Raw genomic sequence first — 22,394 nt, 5'->3', positions numbered from 1 at the left:
TTTTTGTTGCTGTTTGTTTGTTTTGTTTTTCAAGACCAGATTTCTCTGTGTATTCCTCACTGTCCTGGAACTCACTCTGTAGACCAGGCTGGTCTTGAACTCAGAGATCTGCCTGCCTCTGTCTGCTGAGTGCTGGGATTAAAGGTGTGTGCTACCACCACCTGGCTAGTCCCAGTTCTTGCTTTTGTTTTTATTTATGAGTGTTTGCTATCATGAATATATGTGTACCATGTGGTGTCTGGTGTCCACAGAGATTATAAGAGGGCATCAGATCCCCCCTGGAAATGAAGTTACAGACCGTTGTGAGTTGCCATATGGGTGCTGGGAACTGAACCCAGGTTCTGTGAAAGAGGAGCAAGTATTCATAACTGTAGAGCCATCTCTCCAGCCCCCTTAGTTACTTTATGTTGCTATAGTAAAACACAATGACCAAGGCAACTCATAGAAGGAAGAGTTTATTTTGACATAAGGTTTCAAAGAGTTAGAGTTCATAATGTTAGGTCAGCAGCGTGGTGGTGTAGCAGCGTGCCAAAAGCTCACAGTTTTGAACCACAAGCACAAAGCATAGACAGAAAACTGGAAATGGCACAGTCTTTTAAATTCTTAAAGCCCACTGGATGGTGATGGCACATACCTTTAATCCCAGCACTTGGGAGGCAGAGGCTGCAGGATGTCTGTGAGTTCGAGGCCAGCCTGCTCTACAGAGCAAGTTCCAGGACAGCCAGGGCTACAAAGAGAAGCTCTGTCTCGAAAAACCAAACAAAAACACAAAAACAAACCAAAACAAAAAAGCCACTTAAAGTTCACCTCCAGTGACATACTTCTTCCAACAAGGCTACACATTCTAAACCTCCCCAAATAATGCTATCAACTAGGACCAAATGTTCAAGTACCCCAGACAATGGAGGACATTCTTATTCAAACCACCACTTAGGACCAGAGTTTGAATCCCAGCACCTACATGTTGGTTCAAAACCATGTGTAACTCTAGTCCCGGGAGATTCTGTGCCACCTTCTGACCTCCACAGGCACCAGGCACACATGGTGTACATACATATGTACACACATATATACAGGCAAAACATTCATACACATAAAATTAAAAATCTGAAAAAAAAATCAAGAAAAAGGAAATGTCAGACAACTTGTCTTTTACATCCTCATCATTCTGGGCTCTCTTGCCTCCATCCCTGCCTCTCTGTTTTTATCCTCCAAGAGAGGACCATTGTCCTAGCTCACAGCCCAGCAGCATCTCAAGTCCCAGTGCTGTCTGCATTGGTCTACTGGGCTATAGTCCCCTGAAGCTGGGCTAGGATTTCTCTGCCGAGGTGAGTACATGCAGCTTATAGGGACCTGGTAACTGCCAACGCAGTGAGCACCAAGCTTCATACTAGCAGGCCATCTGAACGGAGCTGTAAGCTGACCAGAACCTGTAGGAGAGCTCAGAATTCCTTCACATGCCATCATAGTTATGGCCTATGTTCCTCTCTCTTTTCCCTGGCCCTGGTCTTGTCTCACCTGACATTACCCTCACAGTGCTTGAGAACAGCTGCAGTGTCCTGCCCCTGGACCCTGACATGCACCAGCTATGGCTAGTCCACACTAATACTGAGTAAAATCCAAGTGACACAATGTCAGCCACTCTTCACATGATTCTCTTGAGTATCTGCTGTGAACTTCATTTCTGTAGATCAGATAGTTTAGTTCAGAGCAGGGCATAAGAACCTACACACTGCTAGAGTTCCCAAGTGTGGTGCAGTGTATCCCAAAAAGATACAGGAAAGGAACAGCATTGGAAGCCAGTGCTCAGACCTTACCAGTGATTGCAGGAGGTGTAGGTATCCTTTGGTCAGAAGTTGGTTAAGAATCAGACACTGCACAGAGCAGAGGGATGTGTGCATCTGTATGCCCTGCTTCAGCCTACAGGTACCAGTCCACCAGCCAGCTCACTGCCATCCTGACTCAATGACCGATGACCTGGAGGTGGGGTCCATATGTTCACCCTGACTGACTGGTTTTGGACTTGAGATCTTGCATTTGCTCTGTGTAAGTTTTACCCCAAAGTGTTAAGACGGTCTGTGGGGTGAAAGCCAGGTTGTGTATTATGCAGGAGACAAAAATGGCTTCCTTGATTGCAATTGTAATTCCTAAGTATTTATGTAGCTTGATTTCTGAACAGCATCACTAAGCATGGAAAAAAACCCTTGGAAATGCTTTCCTGTGTCTGTCATTATTTAATTAGGTTTATTTCGAAGCTGAGCATCAAAACAGGCTATACTTGGGCTGGAGAAATAGCTCAGCAGTTAAGAGTACTGGCTGCTCTTCCAGGGACCCAGGTCTGATTCACACCTGTCTGTAATACTAGTTCCAAGGGATCCAATGCCCTCACACAGATACACATGTAGACAAAACATCAATGCTTGTAAAAATTAAAAAAAAAAAATTCAAAACAGGCTAAACAAACCACTGTCCCACAGCCTTCTCAGATGGTGAGCCTAGTTTTGATCATGGGCAGCATGTTTTCCAGGGTTGGTATGATCCCTGGGCCTACACCCAGCACCTGTTTTGATAATAAGGTATTAGAAGAATTCTTTGAGGAACTGCTGACTGTCCGGTGCCCTGTTAAAACCTACTGTCTGCCATTCTTGTAGCAGCAATGGCCATCAGAGAATGAAGCAGTAAAGGAAGATAGCACACAGTCCCAGCCAGGAAAAGTCAATTCACCCTCCCAGCACTCATACATACAGACCAAAAAGAAACAAATAGAGGAAATAAAGTTCTCCAGGGTAGCCAGGCCTAGGTAGAAAGACTCTGCCTCAAAATAAATAAATAGAAAGAAATAAATATTTTTTTAAAAAAAAATAAAAGAGGGAAAGAAAGGTTGAGAAAGGTGTTCCCTGTTGCCCATGAAGCTTCCAAGGTATCAGCTGCCCTGCACTGTAGCCCTGGGAGCTGTTCAGACCAGTGGGCAGGATTCTGGCAAGATCTGCCCTAAAGGCAACTGCAAAACTGCGGCGCCCATTGTGTTTGAATGTCTCCGGCTCTCTTGGCTAAAGGAGGAGGATGGCAGACCCACTCGCTGCTCCAGCCAGCTGCAGTATAAGGTGCCATTGGTGTAAGACTCATAATTCTCAGTCCTGAAAACCCAGCGGTTTCCTGGGAGTTGAGACTTCCCCACTTCATGGTGCTGCTTGGAGGAGATGTCTGGCCTCTGGCATCCCACACACCCTTCAACTTTGTTGAGTTGTGTGAATTTTGTTTTGCCTTTGTGATAGTGGGGCTGGAACTCTGGAACTCAGACCCATATACATACGAGGCATGTGCTGTGCCACAGAGCCAATCCAGTTCCTATAATCATGGCCTCTAGTGACTCCAAAGTTGGAGAGTAAACTGAAACATGGTATTTTAAAACATTTTTTATTACATTTATTTGTCTATTTACTTATGTTTATTGTGTGTGCTGTGACATGGCACATGTGTGGAAGTCAAAGGACTTGCACAAGTTAGTTCTCGTCTTCCACCACTTGGGTCCTGGGGATTGAATCAGGCCATTGGGCTTGGTGGCAGGCCCCCTTACTTGCTAAGTCCCTGGCCTGCCCTGGCATTAGGAGCTTGGAAGAAGAGCCCACAATTAGTTGGGTGCCGAGGCTAGCAGCAGTAAGGCAATGAGATCAGTACTAAGATTTAAAACATAGCATAGGCAGTGGGCTGGCTGAGAGTACTTGGTCTGGTTCCAAAATGCTTTTATATGCAAACAGCTAAATGATATTCATCTGCTCTGCCCGTTTTCCTGTCCAGCTCTGAGTCATTTCCCTTGGTTCAAATGGGGTTTTTCCTTTTTCCTTTCTCATACACCCTGATGCTCTTTGGTCTGGGAACACTGGATACAGATTGATTCTCTCTGGGCAGGGCAGGCACTGGTCCTACAGTCTGTTGCTTAGAGAAGGAAGGTGTTTAGAATGGTGTCACTGAGTCTGTGCCGAGGGCTTGCTTCCTGCTGGCCTCTAGCTGAAGGAGTGGCTGATGGCAGGGGTGCTGTGATGGCCATCAGGATGATGGCACATCTCTTCTCCCAGGGGTTCCTGATCTGCTCCCATTTCTCCTGCAGCTGGCATTGCTAAGTGTAGTGGGTAAATGCTCTGCTGTGGTGTGGTGCAGCATCCAGACTAAGGCCCTAATGTAGTGTCTGTCTCTGCTCTTGAGTCCAGCTTCACCGTAGTAGGCGGACAGCAGCTGTCAGTGGTTCTGGAGCAATTGTGTAGTCATGTGCTAAGAAAGCTGTTTACACAAATGGGAGGAAGTGCTTTGGGCTGTATGCTAGTTCGTTCACACAGCACTAACAGAAGACCCATGAATACTGGAAATATCCATTCTTCACCATCCAGAGGGGTGGCCCCACACATGTGTCTGTTCCATCCCTAGACCAGAGTTTAGTCCATTTTGATTCCATTTTACTACATTTAAACAAATAGCACAGAGAGTGACTCCAGCATGGAGCACCACAGGTATAGGGACCTCCCAGTGCAGCCTCACAGAGCAGGTTGCCATTGCTGAGGGGTTTTTCTCCTCTAGATCTTTTGTCTATAAAATTTCTGGGCTGTCCCTCAACATCTCATAGAACTGGCATTCTGGAAGGCTCTGGCTTTGCTGACCAGAAGAGTGTACCTGCAGGGAGTGCAAAGCCTAGTGAGTATGTCACCATCTGTCTCTAGAGTTCAGGGTGAAGAAAGCTCTGCAGGATACGGCGGTGGCTTTCTGGAATCCTGGAAGCTCTACCAACATAGCAGTCCTCCTCAGCTGTAGTCTCCCCCAGGTGCCCAGTGCAATGGGTTATGTGACTCTCATCTCATGCCTGTGGAAAGTAACTGCCTTGAAGAAGCAGCTGAGTCCCTGGATGGGATCAATCAGCAACACTGTCATCTGGGGGAGGATGTGTGTGCCCAGATAGAGAGCTTGATTGTGAACACATGTCTGGGCTTGCCTGGAAACAGTGCTTATAGTTTAATGGTGCCGTTTCATTTCTGAGGAGAAAAGTGTGGGACAGGAAGTAGAGTGAAGCCTCAGAATTCCATGATGACAGCAACTCTCCTTTAGCATGGTCAGTCCTCAACCTCATAATCATGTCACACTGTCTGGGAACCACTGTGATTCCTCCCAGACCTTGCCATTCAGAGCTCCGTTTTTGCCCTAGCAGCAAAGCTGAGCAATGGTGTACAGGTCCATGGAAAAACCCTCAAAGAATATAATAGGTTTCTTCTTGTGCAGACCATTCACCAAGGGAGACATGGTCATGAGCTTCCTAGGAATTGGACCAAGTTTTCGACTGTCTTAAAGGACAGCATAAGTGCTCACAAATGTACTGTCCCACTCAAGCTCCTTACACTCCCTTTCTTGGGATTTGGTTGGTATCTGAGTATCACTTAGTATTCCAAGATGCCAATACCAGCTGAGGCTGATGCAGTTGCTACTCAGGTCTTGGTTCTAGCAGCCTTGTATAGAATAGCTACTTGTCACATGCCCAGCAATCATTTGTATCTGAAGTTTTACTGCCTCCTTATAATTTTGTGTTTGTTTTTACAGTGAGTGTTGAAAAAATAGACCTGAAGGGATTATCACACACAAAAAATGACAGAAGTGTCGAGTGTTCCTTTGAGGTAAGATGCTGTTTTTTTCCCTTACCTTGGAGGTATTGAGGGGCACATTGGTCACAATTAGCTCCTTTATGTACTGTAATAAAAGCTGTGCTTCTTGTAGAGCAATGGTGCTGAGTGAGATGGGCCTGGAGCCTGGCTGGGGCAGGTGTCTTTGGAGTGGGCTAGGGTATTGGAGGACAGCTACCTTCTCAAGAAGAAGCTAAGCTCTAAAGAACATCAATTCAGTCCTTGTCACTTGTAACTAGGACAGTGGCTGAACCTGTTTGTGGCCTTCCTCCCAGGTTGCATTCACCCTGGGTCTAGAGAGAGTGAAATCTAGGCTATGACACTGGTTACTCGGGGACAGTAAGTACCCTAGATGAGACACACATACATGCTGACTGCATGGCTGTGGCCACTCGGTCTCTATAGGGGAATGTGCTCCTAACTGATGCACCGTGAAGAAAGGGCTGTCTTGTGGGAGAGAAGCCGGCCATAACAAAGGCTCAGACAGTCCAAAGTTCCTCTTACTCTCTATTGTGGTGTTCAGGGAGGCAGTCCCAGACCTTCATCAGACCTCAGTCCTGGCTGACCCCAGCTCCTCCTGTGTGTGTGCGCAGGGTATACTTTTTGACCTTGTGGTCCAAGATGGCAGCTAGGGCTCTAGTGCTCACTTGAAGTGGGCAGATGCAAACTAGAGAGAAGGAGCACGCTCAGAGCATCTAGAAGAGCTTCCACTTACGTTTTGTTGACAAGAATTCAGGTTCTTGGTCTCACTTATCTGCAAAGGAAACTGGGAAATGCATTGCTGGCTTGTATCAGGGTTTTGTTACCCACCTGGCCTGGCAGGTTAGATATTTCTTAGACTCTGTCTTCAGACATGGACAGATCATGAGAATCTGCCCTGGCAGTACTGGGAAGTCCACTCAGAAGAGACTCTTGTTTAGTACTGTGTGTGGGTCAGGGCTGTTTTTCTAGAGGTACTGTGTGTTGAGAATCCTTTGTACCACAGGTAGGGGTCTTTTCTGAACACAAGGAGAACCTTGGTATATGTTCTGGAGGCTGTTGACTGGTAGGTAATCCTGTAGCACCATGGACCCACCAAGCTCCCAATGCTCAGGGTAGTGGGCAGCAGGTTTTACAGGACCCTGGACATGCTGTGGTAGCTAGCTGCCCACCTGGAAGCCTGGTGTCTCATGGTGTTTGAGAATGTGTTCACAAGTCATTCCTGTCTGTGTTGCTCTAGTTTATCTGAGAGGGATGCTGTGTTTGTAGAGATGATGTGCAATGGCGCTATCCTGGGAGCCAGCTTTGCTTCTGCCAGTCTGTCACAGTGGGCTCGGATCCCCCTGGTCTTCAGTGCAGCTTCTGTGGGCTTTGGTGACGTGGTTCCCAGAACTGCCTACAGCTTTTCCACATAGAGGTAGATGTTGGTAATACAGCAGCTGCCTGACCTCTTCTGGAAGGAGGAACTCCTACCAGAGAGGGGAAGAGTAGTTGTTGCTGTATGTTGAGGACAGAGCAGCCAAGGTTCAAGAGGTACAGTGTAGCTGTGCTGGAGCAGACTTGCTTGGTGCTCATCCAGTGACTCATCAGTGCCACAAGACCAGAGATGCTTTCTGCCCAGAGGGCTGAACTGGTAGGCTTCATAGGGAACAGGGTTCAAGGAAGACAGGCTAGCTTGGAAGAGACACCTGCCCTAGACCTCTCTCACAGGTGTTAAGTCAGAAATGACCAGAGACCGGACTGGGAGGCAGAAGCTATAAAGCTTCCAGAAGAAAGCAGAGAAAAGCTGGGCAGTGGGTGGCACACAGCTCTAATCCCAGTACTGGGGAGGCAGAGGCAGGTGGACCTCTGAGTTTGAGGCCAGTCTGGTCTACAGAGTGAGTTTCAGGACAGCCAAGCCTACACAGAGAAATCCTGTCTCAAAAAATCAGAGGTGGGCGGGGGAGAGGGAGGAGGAGAAGGGAGAGAGAGGGGAGGGGGAGGAAGGAGGGGAGCAGAGGAGAGGAAAGGGAGAGGGGGGCGGGGCGGGGGCAGGGGAGAGGAGAGGGGAAGCTTTGGGAAACAAACTAGCAAAAGGATTCACATCCCAGTGCTAAAATGTGCTCTATAAAAGCTGCAGCTAGTAGATAGGACTGCTATCCTCTGTAAAGCTGTTGTCTAGGGCTCTGAAGAGAATGGGTGGACTAGCCATAAGGCAGGAAGAGTTGATACCCAAAGTCTACAGAGAGCTCTCAGAGCTCAGTAATAAGAACATGGGCTGGAGAGATGGCTCAGAGGTTAAGAACACACTGGCTGCTCTTCCAGAGGTCCTGAGTTCAGTTTCCGGCAACCACATGGTGGCTCACAACCATCTATAATGAGATCTGGTGCCCTCTTCTGGCCTGCAGGCATACATGCAGACAGAACACTGTATACATAATAAATAAATAAATCTTTTTTTTAAAAAAATGCAGTCAGCTGGGCGATGGTGGTGCAGCCTTTAATCCCAGCACTTGGGAGATAGGCAGGCGATCTCTGGGAGTCTGAGGATAGGCCTGGGCTACAGACTGAGTAGAAAAACAAACAAAGGAGAAGAGAGAGAAAGAAAGAGGGGAGGGGAGGGGAGGGGGGAGAGAGAGAGAGGAGAGAGAGAGAGAGAGAGAGAGAGAGAGAGAGAGAGAGAGAATGAGAATAAATTGGCAAAAGATTTGGACAGAGTACCAAGAAAAAGGCATGGCTGGTAGTGAGCACGTGTGGAAAGGTGTGCCAACAGCCTCATAGCTGGGGCACAGTGTTAAAGCACTGTGGAAGAGCTCTTGCCTATGGGAAGAGCTCACGTGAGGAAGGCTAGCCGTACTTGATTACTTGATTTGTTAAGACTAGAATTCTGTGTGCTTCTGCTGCTGGGAGTGGGGAATGGCTTATGCATACTGGGCAAGTGACAACTTTGAAAAGGCAAAGGGACTCCTCAGTGCAGCCTTTGAATCCACGTCTGCTGTAGACCCTCATTTACTTGTGTGCTGCACAACTTCATTTGTGATGCTTCAGGCTGCAAGATGAATGGTGTGAGTGTCTGCCCTAGGAACCCGGATCCCCAGGGCTGTACTGTCCACAGGTAGAACACTGCTCAAGAGAGGGGCACAGAGAGGCACAGTGACTCAGACTCTCCTCAAGCAGGTGTATGCTGTGCAAGCCAGTTCCATGAAATAGAATGGCTTGCACAATCTAAAATATAATTCTATAAAATGCAAACTACTCCATGGTGAGGGAGCATGTCAGAAAGCTTCCATGGAAAGAGTAAAAGTCTGCTGAGGGTCTAGTGGTGATGTGCTCAGCTGTCCTGAGTGGGAGATGTGTCACAGGTACCACAGCATCTGATCACACACCATCAACTAGAATCAAAGGTGAACATTTTTGTCTTACTTCTTGATAGAGTCTAAGGTTTTGCTGTGTCCCCCAGGCTGGCTTTGAGTATGCCATTTTTGGCTTCAGCCTCCTAAGTGTGGCTTACCGTACTTGGTATCAAAATCTTAAAATTTTGTTTGAGAATCAGCGTACTCCACAGACTAGTGGAGTAGAATAGAAAATGGTGAGAATAGTAAGTAAAAGCAATTGCTGCTTCACTGTGAGTTGAGCGCTGGACAGCTGAAGTGTCTGTTGGGCTCTGTGTGCTTAGGGAGAAGCCCAGAACTTCTGCCCATCCTTATCTTTTGTGGTTCTCTAGATTCCGTTTGATGGCTACCAGTGTATTGTAATTAGGATTTCTTTTTCTTTTTTGTTTTTTGCTTTTTGAGACATGGTTTTTCTGTGTAGCTTTGCGCCTTTCCTGGAACTAGCTTTGTAGACCAGGCTGGCCTCAAACTCACAGAGATCCACTTGCCTCTGCCTCCCAAGTGCTGGGATTAAAGGTATGTGCTACCACTGCTAGGCTCGTAGTTAAGATTTCTATTGCTGTGATAAACACCATGACCAAAGAAAGCAGCTTAGCTCTCAGGTCACACTCTAAGGGAAGTGAGGACTCATAGCTCTCAGGTCACACTCTAAGGGAAGTGAGGACAGGAACTCAAGACAGGTACCAGAGACAGGAACTGAAGCAGAGGCCATGAAAGAATATTGCTTACTGGCTGCTCCCCATGGGTTGCTCAGCCTCCTTTCTTACAGGACCATCTACTCAGGGGTAACACCACCCAACAGTGTGCTGAGTCCTTCCCCATCAATCATTAACCAAGAAAATGCACTAGAGACTTGCCTACAGGCCAGTCTGCTGGAGTCACTTTCTCAGTTGAGGTTCGTTCTTCCCAAAATGACTCTAGCTTGTGTTGAGTTGACAGAAATGTAATGAGAACACAGTGTTTTCCAGCACGGAGTTAGTGGATGGAGGTACTCAAGAAGCACCTGCTGCAGACAGGTGTGAACCTCCCTGTTCTTTTCCAGAGAGTTAGTGTTGTTTTTGCTGCAATTGCACTTGCTAGGCCTGAGGAGACCCAGCCAGAGTTGCAGGAAGCAGATGGGGGAGTGTGTCTGAAGAAAGTCAACTAACAGGCTCTTCAGAAGCTTGCTCCCTACACCCAACAGTGTGCAGGAGGAACAGTGGAGGGGTGCCATTTCGGAAGCACAGTAGCTGACTTGAGTTGACTTGAGTTCCAGGACACCGCTGTACAGTGCACCCCTCAAAAGCCACCTGCAGTTACTGGTCTGTTGTGTCTTGTCTTAGAAAGCTTGTTTTCAGTTGAGAGCATTCTTTACTAGCCAGGCAAGGTGGTGCTGCCTGCACATGACTATAGGGTGACTGGGCAACACAGGCCAGCCAACACTGAGCCTAGCCTCATGCTTTTCTGACTCACTCAGGTCTGTTCTCTTAGAGTTGTGGTTTTGTTTTGTTTGTTTTGTTTTTAAGCAAGGTCTCTTTGTGTAGCCTAGGCAGGACTGGAATTTTTCATCCTATCTCAGCATGGGGTTATAGGAATTGTCAAGAGTTTTGGAGTTAGATGTGTGAACCACGGCCCTTCCTGAGTCATCTATTTTTTTTTTTTTAATTTATTTATTTATGATGTATACAGCATGTTTGCCTGCAGGCCAGAAGAGGGCGCCAGATCTCATTACAGATGGTTGTGAGCCACCATGTGGTTGCTGGGAATTGAACTCAGGACCTCTGGAAGAGCAGTCAGTACTCTTAACCTCTGAGCTATTTCTCCAGCCCCTGAGTCATCTATTTTTAAGAGTGTTGCAGGATCTTGGAAGGAAGGAAGGAAGGAAGGAAGGAAGGAAGGAAGGAAGGAAGGAAGGAAGGAAGGAAGAAAGGAAAAAAAAAAGAGTGTGGCAGGGTCTTAAGGACTAGCCAGGCAATACCATTTTGATGCTTCCTGTTGGAGGTGTCTCATCTTTGCCCCACCCCACCCCCTGGTGGTTGATAATGGGCTGGCCAAGGTTTTTTGTTTTTGTTTTTTTTTTTTACAGTTTCATTCATTTATTTAGTGTGCTTGTGGGTGTGAGTATGTGGGCATGCACTTGGCATGGTACTCCTGTGGAAGTTAGAGGACACCCTATAGGACACCCTGGCTTCCTCCATGTGGGTCCTGAAGCTTGAACCCAGGTCACCAGGCTTGGTAGCAAGCATGTCTACCTGGCATCTCTCTGGCCACTGCATATATTTTCAGCTAGCACTAGGAGAAGGATGTCAGGGTCTTTCTATGTAGTCTTGACTATCTGTGTAGACCAGACTGGCCTCGAACTCACAGAGACCCTCCTGCCTCTACCTCCTGAGTGCTAGGGTTTAAGGAGTATGCCATCATGCTTGGCCTAGCCATAGCTTTCCTGAGGGATATGGGAGCATGCTTACCTGGTTTCACTCTGGCTGGTTCTCTGGCAGCCTCAGTGTCTCCAGCCAAAGGTTTTAGACTTCTGGAAGAGTCTTGGTCTGTTCCATCTTAGAGGATTGGTCATCCATCTTAGAGGATTCAGTCTCTTCTGGAATCATGTCTCTGCTCAGCTTCTCTGGTTTTTAGTGTGATGTTTGGAGGTTTCTTTGCTTTGGGCTCTCCTCCAGATCCTTCCCTGGGGCCTGTGCTGTCTGCTGTGCCAGACCATTGCTCGCCACCATTGCCTCAGCCAAGCTCTTCTTTCTGTTCTTGGCATCAAGTCCCCTGAGAATGTGGATTGCAGGCCTTCATCCTCCGTGCTGTTTTTCCTTAAGATGGCTGAGAGTTTGGGAAGAGTAGAGGATCTTACAAGGTACCTCGTAGGCTGGGTGGGGCCAGTCTGCCCAGCACCTGGCTGGTACAGAAGAAAGCACATGCCATTTTAGTGGCTCTAGACAAAGGTGCTGCATGTGAATAGGAAATGAGGCTGCATTTGGGGCTGCCCTGAGCCTGTGTGTTGCTCACTTCTTGTGTGATTAAAGATTCAAGTCAGCCCCAGTATGGCTCTGCAGCTCTTGGAGAAAGTAATTGGTGCAGTCAGTGTGCCTCAACTTTGTTGCAGTACCTGCTGATGGAGTGGGAAGGAATGGGTTCCTGGAGGAGGATGGCAGATACCAGCTCTGATTGGATGCATTAACATCTCCATGCCTTCGTGGTGGCCTGTCTTCCTCCAGTACCTTGTGTTGTGTGGAGAGTGAGTGAGGCCAGTGCAGCCTTGGACCCTGGCCAAAGCTAGGCAACTTGGAAGTGAACCAGATCCCTGAGACCAGGCTGTGAATCCCCCACTCTGTGTTCTAGGCTGTGAGGAACTCAGGAACACACACAAGGCAAGCCATGCCATGGCAGGGGTTAGACTATTCTTTTCAGCATGGCTGTCGTACTGTCCTTGTCTGACTGGGCTTTGTGCTTTCCTTGGGTCAGATGTGGGGGAAAAAGACTCCTGCTAGAGACAGATTGCCAGCTGTCTCTACTCAAGGCTCTGGGTGACTCAATCTTCAGTCTTCAATCTGGGATGTCAGGGTTGATGTGGCCCAAACTGAGGAACCCCAGCTTTGTGGGAGGATTGGAAGCCAAGAAACACTGAGGTATCTTTCTATAAAGTGCACACAAGTTGGGATGGAAGCCACACTCCTAGCAGCAGGTAGCTCAGAGACTGTAGTTGCCTCACCTGTTAAGTCATTGGGTCTTCTCTCCCATTTGCTGTGGCTTTGGGAGAGCTGCCACACACTGCTGATGGTGAAGCATGCAGATCCATGTGCATCTCACAGATGAGAGGAACATGATTGAGCCCTCCCAGGTCAGGGCTGTCTCAGCTACGCAGGGAACGGATTAGGGGCTTGGCATCTTGTACTCTTGCCTCCACACCATGGTAAATGTGATGTGTCTCTTTTGGGCAATGACTTCTGGGTTTTAGGCAAAATGTGTTGTTTTGTATCTCCAAGTTGGCCTATTCTTTATGCCTCCTGTCTTTGCCTTTCTAAGTGGGTTCATGTCCTTTGCACATGTTGCCGCTACCCCCCTCCCCCCAAAAAACCCCACGCATATACACCTGAAGAAGTAGCTGCATTCGGGCTGCATAGCACTGTTGTGAGCAGTAGGCTTGTTGCATTCAAGAAGGGATGACAGGAGAGCTCAGCCAGTGCCAGGAGCTTTATGAAGTCACAAGATGATGCTGGCCCAAGTGCCATGGGCTAAAGTAAGTATTAAGCCTACAGGCATGTGCAGCTTCTGCAGGCTCCAAGCCCTGCTCACCTCTCAGACGCTCTTGGCCTGGTGCAGCCCTCCTGTGGAGGACCTCCTGTTCCACGTTCGTCATCTGCCTGAGGGCCCAAGCTATGCCTGGGCTCACGTTTTCACATAGCCACAGCAACTGTGTGACACAGACACCTGCTTCCAGAGGAAAAGGGTGATTTCTGGTGACTTGATGCTCTGTCCAGAATCACATGCACCATGCAGAGAAGGAAGCATGCCTGGTGCACATGGGTACTTAGATGGCAGAGATGCCCTAAGAGTGGCCCCCATGCTCTAGTGACTTGGTAGTATATGAATGGACTTGGATTATGTGACTTTTGTCTTCTTAGCAAGTCAGGAGTGTGAGTGTACCATTCACCAGGCAGTAGTTACTAGCTGTGGGCCCTAGGCAGTTGGAATCTGAGTATGTGGTATCTGTTTGTTAAGACTTGTATATTTGTTTTGAAGGTCTTATGGTCTGATTCTTCAATAACATCAGTAACCAAGTCTTCCTCAGAAGTGACTGAATTTATTTCAAAGGTAAGGTGACCAAGGGCTCTTCAAGCAGTGAAAACTACATGGTGCAGTGATACCAGTGGCTTCTATCCTTGACCTAATCATGACAGTCAGCAGAGAGGTTCTGGGATCACAAGCATGAGCCACCCCACCTAATTTATCTCTTGACAGCATTGACAGTAGTCTCCCTGTCCCTGGATTTTCTCATGTCTTTGAAATTTTTATTTCAATTTTTTTTTTCAAATTTTTATTATATAGTCATTATGTTTGGAAGGCTGCAGAATTTGAGGAAACAGTAGTCATGCCTATAGTGGATACTCGTCTCCTGCTAGGCCAGCAGTGAGGTCCTAGTAGGGTCAGTGTAGACAGAAGTGGCTGGCTCTGGACATGATTGTAACATCTTTGATGGGCTGATGCTTCCTAGGTCTTGAGCTGCCAGAGGTTTGCTTAACACTCGGCTTTCAGGTGTCCCAATACACTGGAGGGGCTCTTCCTGTTGTGTCCTTTCTCAAGGATAGGCTGCTAGACTTATGGAAGGGTAAGAGGAGGATTCTCCGCTCACCTGTCCTGGTCGTGATCCTAGACACAGGGCTGTTGTGCCTGGGTTTTGGAGGCTAAACTTTGTCATATCCTCAGCCCCTTCCCAGTAGTAGATGACCTCTGCTTGTGTGTTAAATAGGGTCCTGCACCCATGGGATTTTTCATGAAAGTCCTTGCTCCAGGGCCAGAAGATGTTTGCCTTTCTCTTCCACCCAAAGTACTGCTTGCCTAAGAAACTGGGGTGTTTTTTTTTTATACACTGGGCCAGGAACATATCATGTTCCAGTTTCTCCCCTAAAGGCTAAGAACCTTTGCCTTAGAGACAAGGCCCTGGGAGTTTATTTCTGTTCCCAGGGTACTTGTGCCTGATAAGTCTAGCACCAGGTAATGGACATTGGCAGCCTATCCTTGAGAGAGGATACAACAGGAAGAGCCCCTCCAGTGTATTGGGACACCTGAAAGCTGAGTGTTACGTAAACCTCTGGCAGCTCAAGACCCAGGAAGCATCAGCCCATCAAAGATGTTACAATCATGTCCAGAGCCAGCCACTCCTGTCTACACTGACCCTGCTAGGACCTCACTGCTGGCCTAGAATAAATGGCCCAGGGGGATATATCCATCTTATCCCATTTGTGCTGACCATAGTATGGCATCGAAGAGTCTTTAAATTTTCTTTGCAGTCCTGGTCCCTGTTTGGCTTCTGGTCAGGAACTGGCCCTGTGGCTCAAACTATGTTAGACTCAGGGATAGTTAGGATGAGTAGATTGTGGGGTATCTCCTGCCTGTGGTGGGGTGTCTTACATGTGTATAGAACCTAAGCAGCTGGAAAGGTCCAAACTGGCCTACCTCAGATGTTCCGGAGGCCCCTTGTCAAGCCTCAAGGCAAGGTGCTGGTGTGCTGTGGAGACGACCTTCTTCTGCCTTGTCGTTTCTTTCAGTTATCCCAGCTCTACCCTGAAGAGAACTTGGACAAACTCATTCCTTGCTTGGCTGGCCCAGATTCCTTCTATGTGGAGCGCAACCATGTGGATTTGGAAGCAGGTCTGAGGTAAGTAAGGCTCTTGGCTAGGTGGCTGTGACTGCTCTGGTCTTTCCTTTATCTCCAGGACTATCTGTTAGAAGAGTTTGAAGGATATGGACAACCTCGGGGTGAGTTGAGGATGAGGTGAAGGAATCAAAAGCTTGTGCTGTGTGGGATTTTGCTGTCCTTGTGAGATGATATGAGCAATCAGCTGTGTCGTGTGGTTAAAAGCCAAAGCTGTGGCTGGGTGGTGGTTGTGGTGTACACCTTTACTCCCAGCAAGCACTCAGGAGGCAGAGGCAGGCTGATCTCTGTGAGTTCGAGGCCAGTCTGGTCTACAGAGTGAGTTCCAGGACAGCGAAACCCTGTCTCAGGGAAAAGAAGAATCTGAAGCTTGTCAGATTGAAAATAGGTTCTCTGAATCTTCAGTCGTGGCCCACACATGGTCCATGCAGTTCTGAGGCTCACTAGTTCTGCTCTGTTGTTTGGAGACTGAGGATGACCTTGAATTTGTAATCCTCCTGCTTCCACCCCCCAAGGGCTGGGATCAAAGTGTGCCCCAGTACACACAGTTGATGTGGTGTAAGGATGGAACCCAGGACTTCATGTATGTTGGATAAACAGTCACCAACTGAGCCACAGCTATGGCCTCTTGCTGGTTCTCTAGTGTGTAAGAGGTCATGGTCCTCTCTGAGCCCTGGAAGCAGTGTCTTCACATTGTGACTTAGTTGGGGCAGACTCGGAGCACTACAGTTCCAGTGCTCATGTCACAGACTCTTGATCCACTCTCTGTAAGAGACGAGAAGGGACTTGAAGGGAACTATATAAGATGAATAAAAGCAAGACGAGTATCAGGCTGTAGGACTAGCTTGTTTTTTCTCTAATTCTCATTCTCTTGGGTGAAGTTTTCAGATTTTTCCACTGGGGTGTGTGTGTGTGTGTGTGTGTGTGTGTGTGTGTGTGTGAGAGAGAGAGAGAGAGAGAGAGAGAGAGAGAGAGAGAGAGAGAGAGAGAGAGATTGAGATTTCAGTGCTGACAAGCTGCTGTGTTACTCCCCAGGTACTTGGCTTCCATACCTTCACACACACTGAAACATGACCACGTTAGGAAGTTCTTCAGCACTTCGTCTCCCACCCAACAGCTCCAAAGTCCAAGTAAGTTTGTGAAATGGTTAAAAATAAAATAAAGTTATATTATTGTCTGTCAGTTTCTATGACACTTTTCTTCTACTTTGTAGGTCCTGGCAACCCCTCCCTTCCTAAAGTAGGTGCCATGATGGGCGTGTCTGGGAGGTGAGTGGTCCTCTCTAGCCAGCATGGCCAGCACCGCCTCCTCGTGTGTGTGTGTGTGTGTGTGTGTGTGTGTGTGTGTGTGCGCGTGTGTGTGTGTGTGTGTGTGTGTGTGTGTGTGTGCGCGCGTGTGCGCGCGCGTGCGCGCACACACCAGCTGCTGTCAGAGCTGTCTGCTCAACCTGTATCTTGGACAATGACAGGAGAGGGGTTGGCTAGAAAGAATCCCGTTTTGGCTTCCCAGTTTCATGTTTTTTTTTCCCCAGTGCTGAGTAGCTTGTTTTAACGCATGATTTATTGGTATCATCTTGTTTTTTAGAAGTGACAGACACCAGGTAGCCCAGCTGAATCTCTGGTGCACATGGACACACACAGCATGTGCACACAGAAGTGTCCCTGTGGGCACTGTGTTGTGAGGAGGGAAGTTGTGATGGGGTGGTAGGAGACAGGACACTGATTAGACTCAAGTGTGCCATGAGCTGAACCCCAGATGCACTAAGGGAGTAGGTGCCAGCATGAGACACCTCTAACCTCCTGGTGCCAGTCTGTAGAGCAGTGCCTGTACTCTGTTGTCCCCTGTCCTGCAGGCCTGTGTGTGGAGTGGCTGGCATTCCATCCTCGCAGAGCAGCGCCCAGCACCACCTGCCTCACTCGGCCAGTGCGTCTGCTTCCCTGCCCCACTGCTCCCACACAGCGGGGACAGGCTCGGCACTGGCTTACCGGACCCAAGTGGACAACTCGCCTACCATCCTGATGCCCTCTAGTCTGCAGGCCCCTCAGCCCCAGGAGCAAAATGGGATTTTAGACTGGCTTAGGAAGCTGCGTTTGCACAAGTATTACCCTGTCTTTAAACAGCTCACCATGGAGAAGGTATGTTGGCTACTCAGAGGGTCACACCTTCGAGTGTTCCTCTCTAGCCTGTGCCCTGTCCTCATTCCTAGAGGTGTCAAGAACTTGGGTGGGGATCATATAGCTTGGTGTTAGAGGGGACCGAGAGTTCACCCCAGGCTGCCTGAAGCCAGAACAGACCAAAGCAGGAGTTGTCATAAGCACATAGCTTTTCTAGATGTTTCAGGTCTTGACAAACCAGGGACTCTGTGTCTTCAGTTGGCTCCATCCCTCAAGCTACTGTAGGCCAGTGCTCATTCCGATGCCATTTTCTCCTCTTTGAAGCGGCTCCGGTGTAGCTTGAGCCTCCGTGTGGCCAGCTCACAGAGTCATTGCCTTGGACACAAGCAAGTGGGGCTCAGACAGCCAAGGCTACATTGAACGGTGGAGTCCTGGGAGGGAGATGGCCTGCTCAGAGAACAGTGTTTGAGTGGGCAGTGTTGACTAGAGATGCCTGTTGTTTTCTAAACCTCAGTGCCACTGGCTAAGCCAAACGATACCTGCACAAGGTGTTTGAAGTCTGAACTCCCCCTGCTGGACAAAATGGCTCTGTAATAGCTCCACATATCTAAAAGGCCACTGTTAAACCTGGAGATGGAGCTTTGGAGGTGGGGAAATGCAGTGTTTCTGTTTGCCATGCTGCTGCTGAGGGACCCTGCTTTTTTTTTTTTTTTTTTTGAGACAGGGTTTCTCTGTGTAACAGCCCTGGCTGTCCTGGAACTCACTTTGTAGACCAGGCTGGCCTTGAACTCACAGAGATCTATCTGCCTGCCTCTGCCTCCCTAGTGCTGGGATTAAAGGCATGCGCCACCACTCCCAGCTGGGTCCTTGAATCTTAAGGACAAGAGATTCTCTAACATTGGTCATAATCAGTTTGAATTTTCTACTCGGAACTATGATGAGATGTCTGAATCCCACAGCTGGCTGTGATGTGGTAAGCCAGTTGTGTTGCCAGTTGTCCTGGGGCGTCAGGCCTGTGGGCTAGTTACCACTTTGTCTGGATAGTGCCTTCTTTCTAGATGATTTGGGTCCTTACCAAGCTACTGAAGGTTTGCCAAAAAGAATGGTCGTAAGGCAACTGTGCTTCGCTTCTGTGTGCAGAGGCTGGTGCACACCAGTGAGACCTTCCCCAGAGTATAGGGACAGTGACAGCCTTCAATTATAATAGTGGTTCAAACTGTCTGAGGTGTGCATGACTGGGGTGCAGGGACCAGAGGGCTGCAGGGTGCCTGTCAGCTGCACTTGTCGTGAGGTACAGAGGAGAGAGGCCACAGCTCTTTCAAGCAATGGGAAATGGCGTCCACATCTCTAGTTTTTTGTTTGCTTGCCCTTTGATCTGTTGTCCTGCACTCAGATTCAGGTTTGTTGGTTTCAGAGTCCTCATGGTCATCTCAGTAACTGTCCTTTGTTTGTCCTATGCAAGTTCCTGAGCCTTACTGAAGAAGACCTGAATAAATTTGAGTCCCTCACCATGGGAGCAAAGAAAAAGCTCAAGACTCAGTTGGAGCTGGAAAAGTAAGCATGAAATCATTTGATATATGCTGGGTGTTGGTGCCACATGTCTTTAATCCCAGCACTTGGGAGGCGGAGGCAGGTGGATCTCTGTGAGTTTGGGGCCAGCCTGGTCTACAGGGCTAGTTCAAGAACAGCTAGAACTACACAGAGAAATACTGTCTCAAAAAAACAAAAACAAACAAAAAAAGAAAAGAAAGAGAAAAAAGAAATGACTTAATGTGTGCTTTTCTGGGTGTGGCCACACTGCAATCCTAGCACTGAGGCTGAGGCAGGAGGATAGGGATTTGAGTTTGAGGTAACCCAAAGTGTCTCAAAACACCAAATCAACACAGAATAAATTGTGTTCATTTTAGTTTCTCATGTGCCCAGCAGTGTTATAACCTGCAGGTTTTCAAATGTCAGGGTCTGGGTTACTTACTTTCTTACCCAGTCCTCAGGTGGTGCCCAACATCACCTGGGAGGACCTGCCTGCCTGGGAGGTGCACAGGAAGCTGGAGTGTGGTGGTGGAGAAGCTTTCTGACTATGCTTATCACTCACAGGGAGAAGTCAGAGAGACGGTGCCTCAACTCCTCAGCCCCATCCTTGGTCACCAGCAGTGGAGTGGCCCGAGTCACCCCCACCAGCCACGTGGGGCCTGTGCAGCCTGGGCGTAGCAGCCATGCTGCAGGTGTGTGAGGGCCTGTGGTTCAGATGTGTGGCCTGTGTACAGGTGTGGTATGGTATTCTTTTGGATCAGAATTAGACTTCAGATCACTCTTGTTTTTCATTTACAGGTTTTAAATGTTTATACTTAGTCTCCTTTATCCTGACTCTATAGTGTTTACTACAGGAAAGTGATTGTATGGTTGGCCTTAGCTGCCAGACACTGATGCCTCGCCTCAGATGATTTGGTCAGCGTTGTTAGACCCTGAACTCTCATGCTTTCAGGGGAAGCAAGATACAGTTGAGAGAAGTGAAAGGCCCTTGCCACACAGGTGCCTGGCATGAACTGTAGCCCGGTGCCCTTTCTCTGACCACTGTTGTCCTTCCTGTCTTCCCATTGGAGACTTGAGAGGCTTAAGGACTTGGGTTTTCAGCCTCCGTCCTCCTCTGCCCCTGTTCCCTGTCTGTGGAAGAGGCTGGGGACATACGAGTTAGTGGCTGTGTTTTCCTGCAGGAAAGCACTGAGCATTGCTTTATTCATCAACAGGATGTGATGAATAGCAAAAGTCATGGCAGATGGGTAAGAAATAAATGTCCAGCTTGGACAATTCAGCCTGCTATAGGGAGCCTTTATGGCAGGTAATACAGTGCTGTTCTGCACTCTTCAGGATGGAACCGGCCCCCACAGGGACTGGGCATCACCCTTGCAGTGTGATAGCCTGAGTCAGGAGTTCCCCTTTGCTCTGTCACCTAACAGTACGGCCTTAAGTGGTTGGTTCAGTTTTCAAGATTCTGGGAATGTAATCTGACCGTGATTGGGGACCGTGTTTCCTAGTGTTCCTAGCAGGGTTCTCTTGCCTGTGGGCGAGTGCCATGGAGCTATTGACCTCTACCTGCCTTCTCCACAGAGCTGCGGGTGGAGGTGGAGCCACCGGCTCACCAGCTGCCCCGGGAAGGCAGCTCCTCAGAGTATTCCAGCTCTTCCTCTAGCCCCATGGGTGTGCAGGTGCGAGAGGAGAGTTCAGACAGCGCTGAGGAGGGCGATAGACGTAAGACACCTGTGCTGTGTGGCCTGTTTGCTGTCCCTCCTTCTGAGCTCGCCCCTGGGCGCACGCTGTGCTAACAGTCTTTTCCGTCCTCAGGTGTGGACATACATGTTGAGGGTACTGATAAGGAGAAGCCTGTGATGTTGCTGACTCACTTCCCATCCAGCTCTGCCAGACCCACGGCCCAGGTTCTGCCTGTGCAGAATGAGGCTGGCTCCAGCCCTGCAGGTCACCATCCCCTGCCCCCACAGCTGATGCCTGCAGCTTCACACCTGGCACCTGTCCGCATGCTGAACTCTGTGCACAAGTCGGACAGAGGCAGCACGGATGTGAAGCTCCTCTCATCCTCTGTCCACTCCCTTCTGTCCTTGGAAGAAAGGAATAAGGGGCCTGGCCCTAGAAGTGGCACAAAAGTAGACAAGAGCTTTGGTGGCCCTGTGCTGGACACACTGCCCTCAGCGGCACCCCATCCGCCAGTACAGGTCCTCTCGGGCCTTGTGGAGAACAACTCTGTGTCACCCACGGTCTCCTTTGGTCCCCGGGCCAAAGTTGTGCATGCGGCCACACTGGACAGGGTGCTGAAGACAGCGCAGCAGCCAGCCCTGACTGTGGAGACCAGCTCAGCCGCCACAGGGACACCGAGCACCGTCCTGCATGTGGCCCGGCCGCCCATCAAGCTGCTGCTGTCCTCCTCCGTCCCTGCTGATGCTGCCATCTCTGGGCAGACTTCTTGCCCCAACAACGGGCAGATCAGCGTGCCCCCTGCAATAATCAACCCCCGGACTGCTCTGTATACAGCCAACACCAAAGTTGCCTTCTCTGCAGTGAGCAGTGTGCCTGTGGGCCCACTGCAGGGCAGCTTCTGCGCCAACAGCAACACTGCCTCCCCCAGCAGCCACCCCTCCACATCTTTTGCGAGCATGGCCACTCTGCCCAGTTGCCCTGCCCCCAGTTCCAGCCCTGCCCTCTCCTCTGTCCCTGAAAGCAGCTTCTACAGTGGTGGTGCTGGCAGCAGCTCCCCAGGAAACATTCCTGCCTCAAGTCAGAACCACCACCACCACCACCACCATCAGCAGCCCCCCGCACCCCCACAGCCTGCGCCGCCCCCACCTGGCTGCATTGTGTGCACGTCCTGTGGGTGCAGTGGCAGCTGTGGCTCCAGTGGCCTGACTGTCAGCTATGCCAACTACTTCCAGCACCCATTCTCTGGGCCATCCATGTTTACCTTCCCTTTCCTGCCCTTCAGTCCCATGTGCAGCAACGGCTACGTCAGCACCCAGCAGTACGGTGGCGGCTCTGCCTTCCCTGTTGTGCACGCGCCCTACAGTGGCAGTGTGACTCCGGACCCCGTCCTAGGTGGGCAGTCCACTTTCGCGGTGCCACCCATGCAGAACTTCATGGCTGGGACAGCAGGGGTGTACCAAACCCAAGGCCTGGTGGGCAGCACCAACGGCTCCAGTCACAAAAAGAGTGGCAATCTGTCCTGTTACAACTGTGGAGCTACTGGCCACCGCGCTCAGGATTGCAAGCAACCGTCCATGGACTTCAACCGGCAAGGTAAACTTGGGGAGGGGCTGGGTTTCCCTGCTGCGCTGCTGGCTGTGGCTCCTGGGAGAAGTACCCATGACTGCTTGGCTTTTTGAAAACTAGTAAACTTGTTTTTAAAGCC

General features: G+C 49.3%; 1 protein-coding gene across 4 annotated transcripts in view; it reads left to right on the top strand.

Moving 5' to 3' along the window:
• Positions 1-22,394, top strand: part of Zcchc14 (zinc finger CCHC-type containing 14) — a 58,239-nt gene that overhangs the window by 31,080 nt on the left and 4,765 nt on the right. For 3 of the 4 annotated variants that reach the window (XR_003735748.2, XM_028880815.2, XM_028880813.2), the window contains exons 3-12: positions 5,581-5,654; positions 13,736-13,807; positions 15,262-15,371; positions 16,404-16,498; positions 16,582-16,636; positions 17,221-17,503; positions 18,945-19,036; positions 19,577-19,704; positions 20,588-20,728; positions 20,822-22,282. Coding sequence is in view for 3 of the 4 variants with exons in the window: in XM_028880815.2 (XP_028736648.1) it covers positions 5,581-5,654; positions 13,736-13,807; positions 15,262-15,371; positions 16,404-16,498; positions 16,582-16,636; positions 17,221-17,503; positions 18,945-19,036; positions 19,577-19,704; positions 20,588-20,728; positions 20,822-22,282 (2,511 nt within the window). In the remaining variant the exon portion in view is untranslated. The remainder of the gene's footprint in view (positions 1-5,580; positions 5,655-13,735; positions 13,808-15,261; positions 15,372-16,403; positions 16,499-16,581; positions 16,637-17,220; positions 17,504-18,944; positions 19,037-19,576; positions 19,705-20,587; positions 20,729-20,821; positions 22,283-22,394) is intronic. The other variant, XM_037206321.1, reaches the window with a different exon arrangement.

This window comes from Peromyscus leucopus, chromosome 5 (assembly GCF_004664715.2).
Source record: "Peromyscus leucopus breed LL Stock chromosome 5, UCI_PerLeu_2.1, whole genome shotgun sequence".
Classification (NCBI taxonomy): Eukaryota; Metazoa; Chordata; class Mammalia; order Rodentia; family Cricetidae; genus Peromyscus; species Peromyscus leucopus.
Note: the sequence above shows the minus strand (reverse complement) of the source record. Positions and strands in the feature narration are given on the sequence as shown.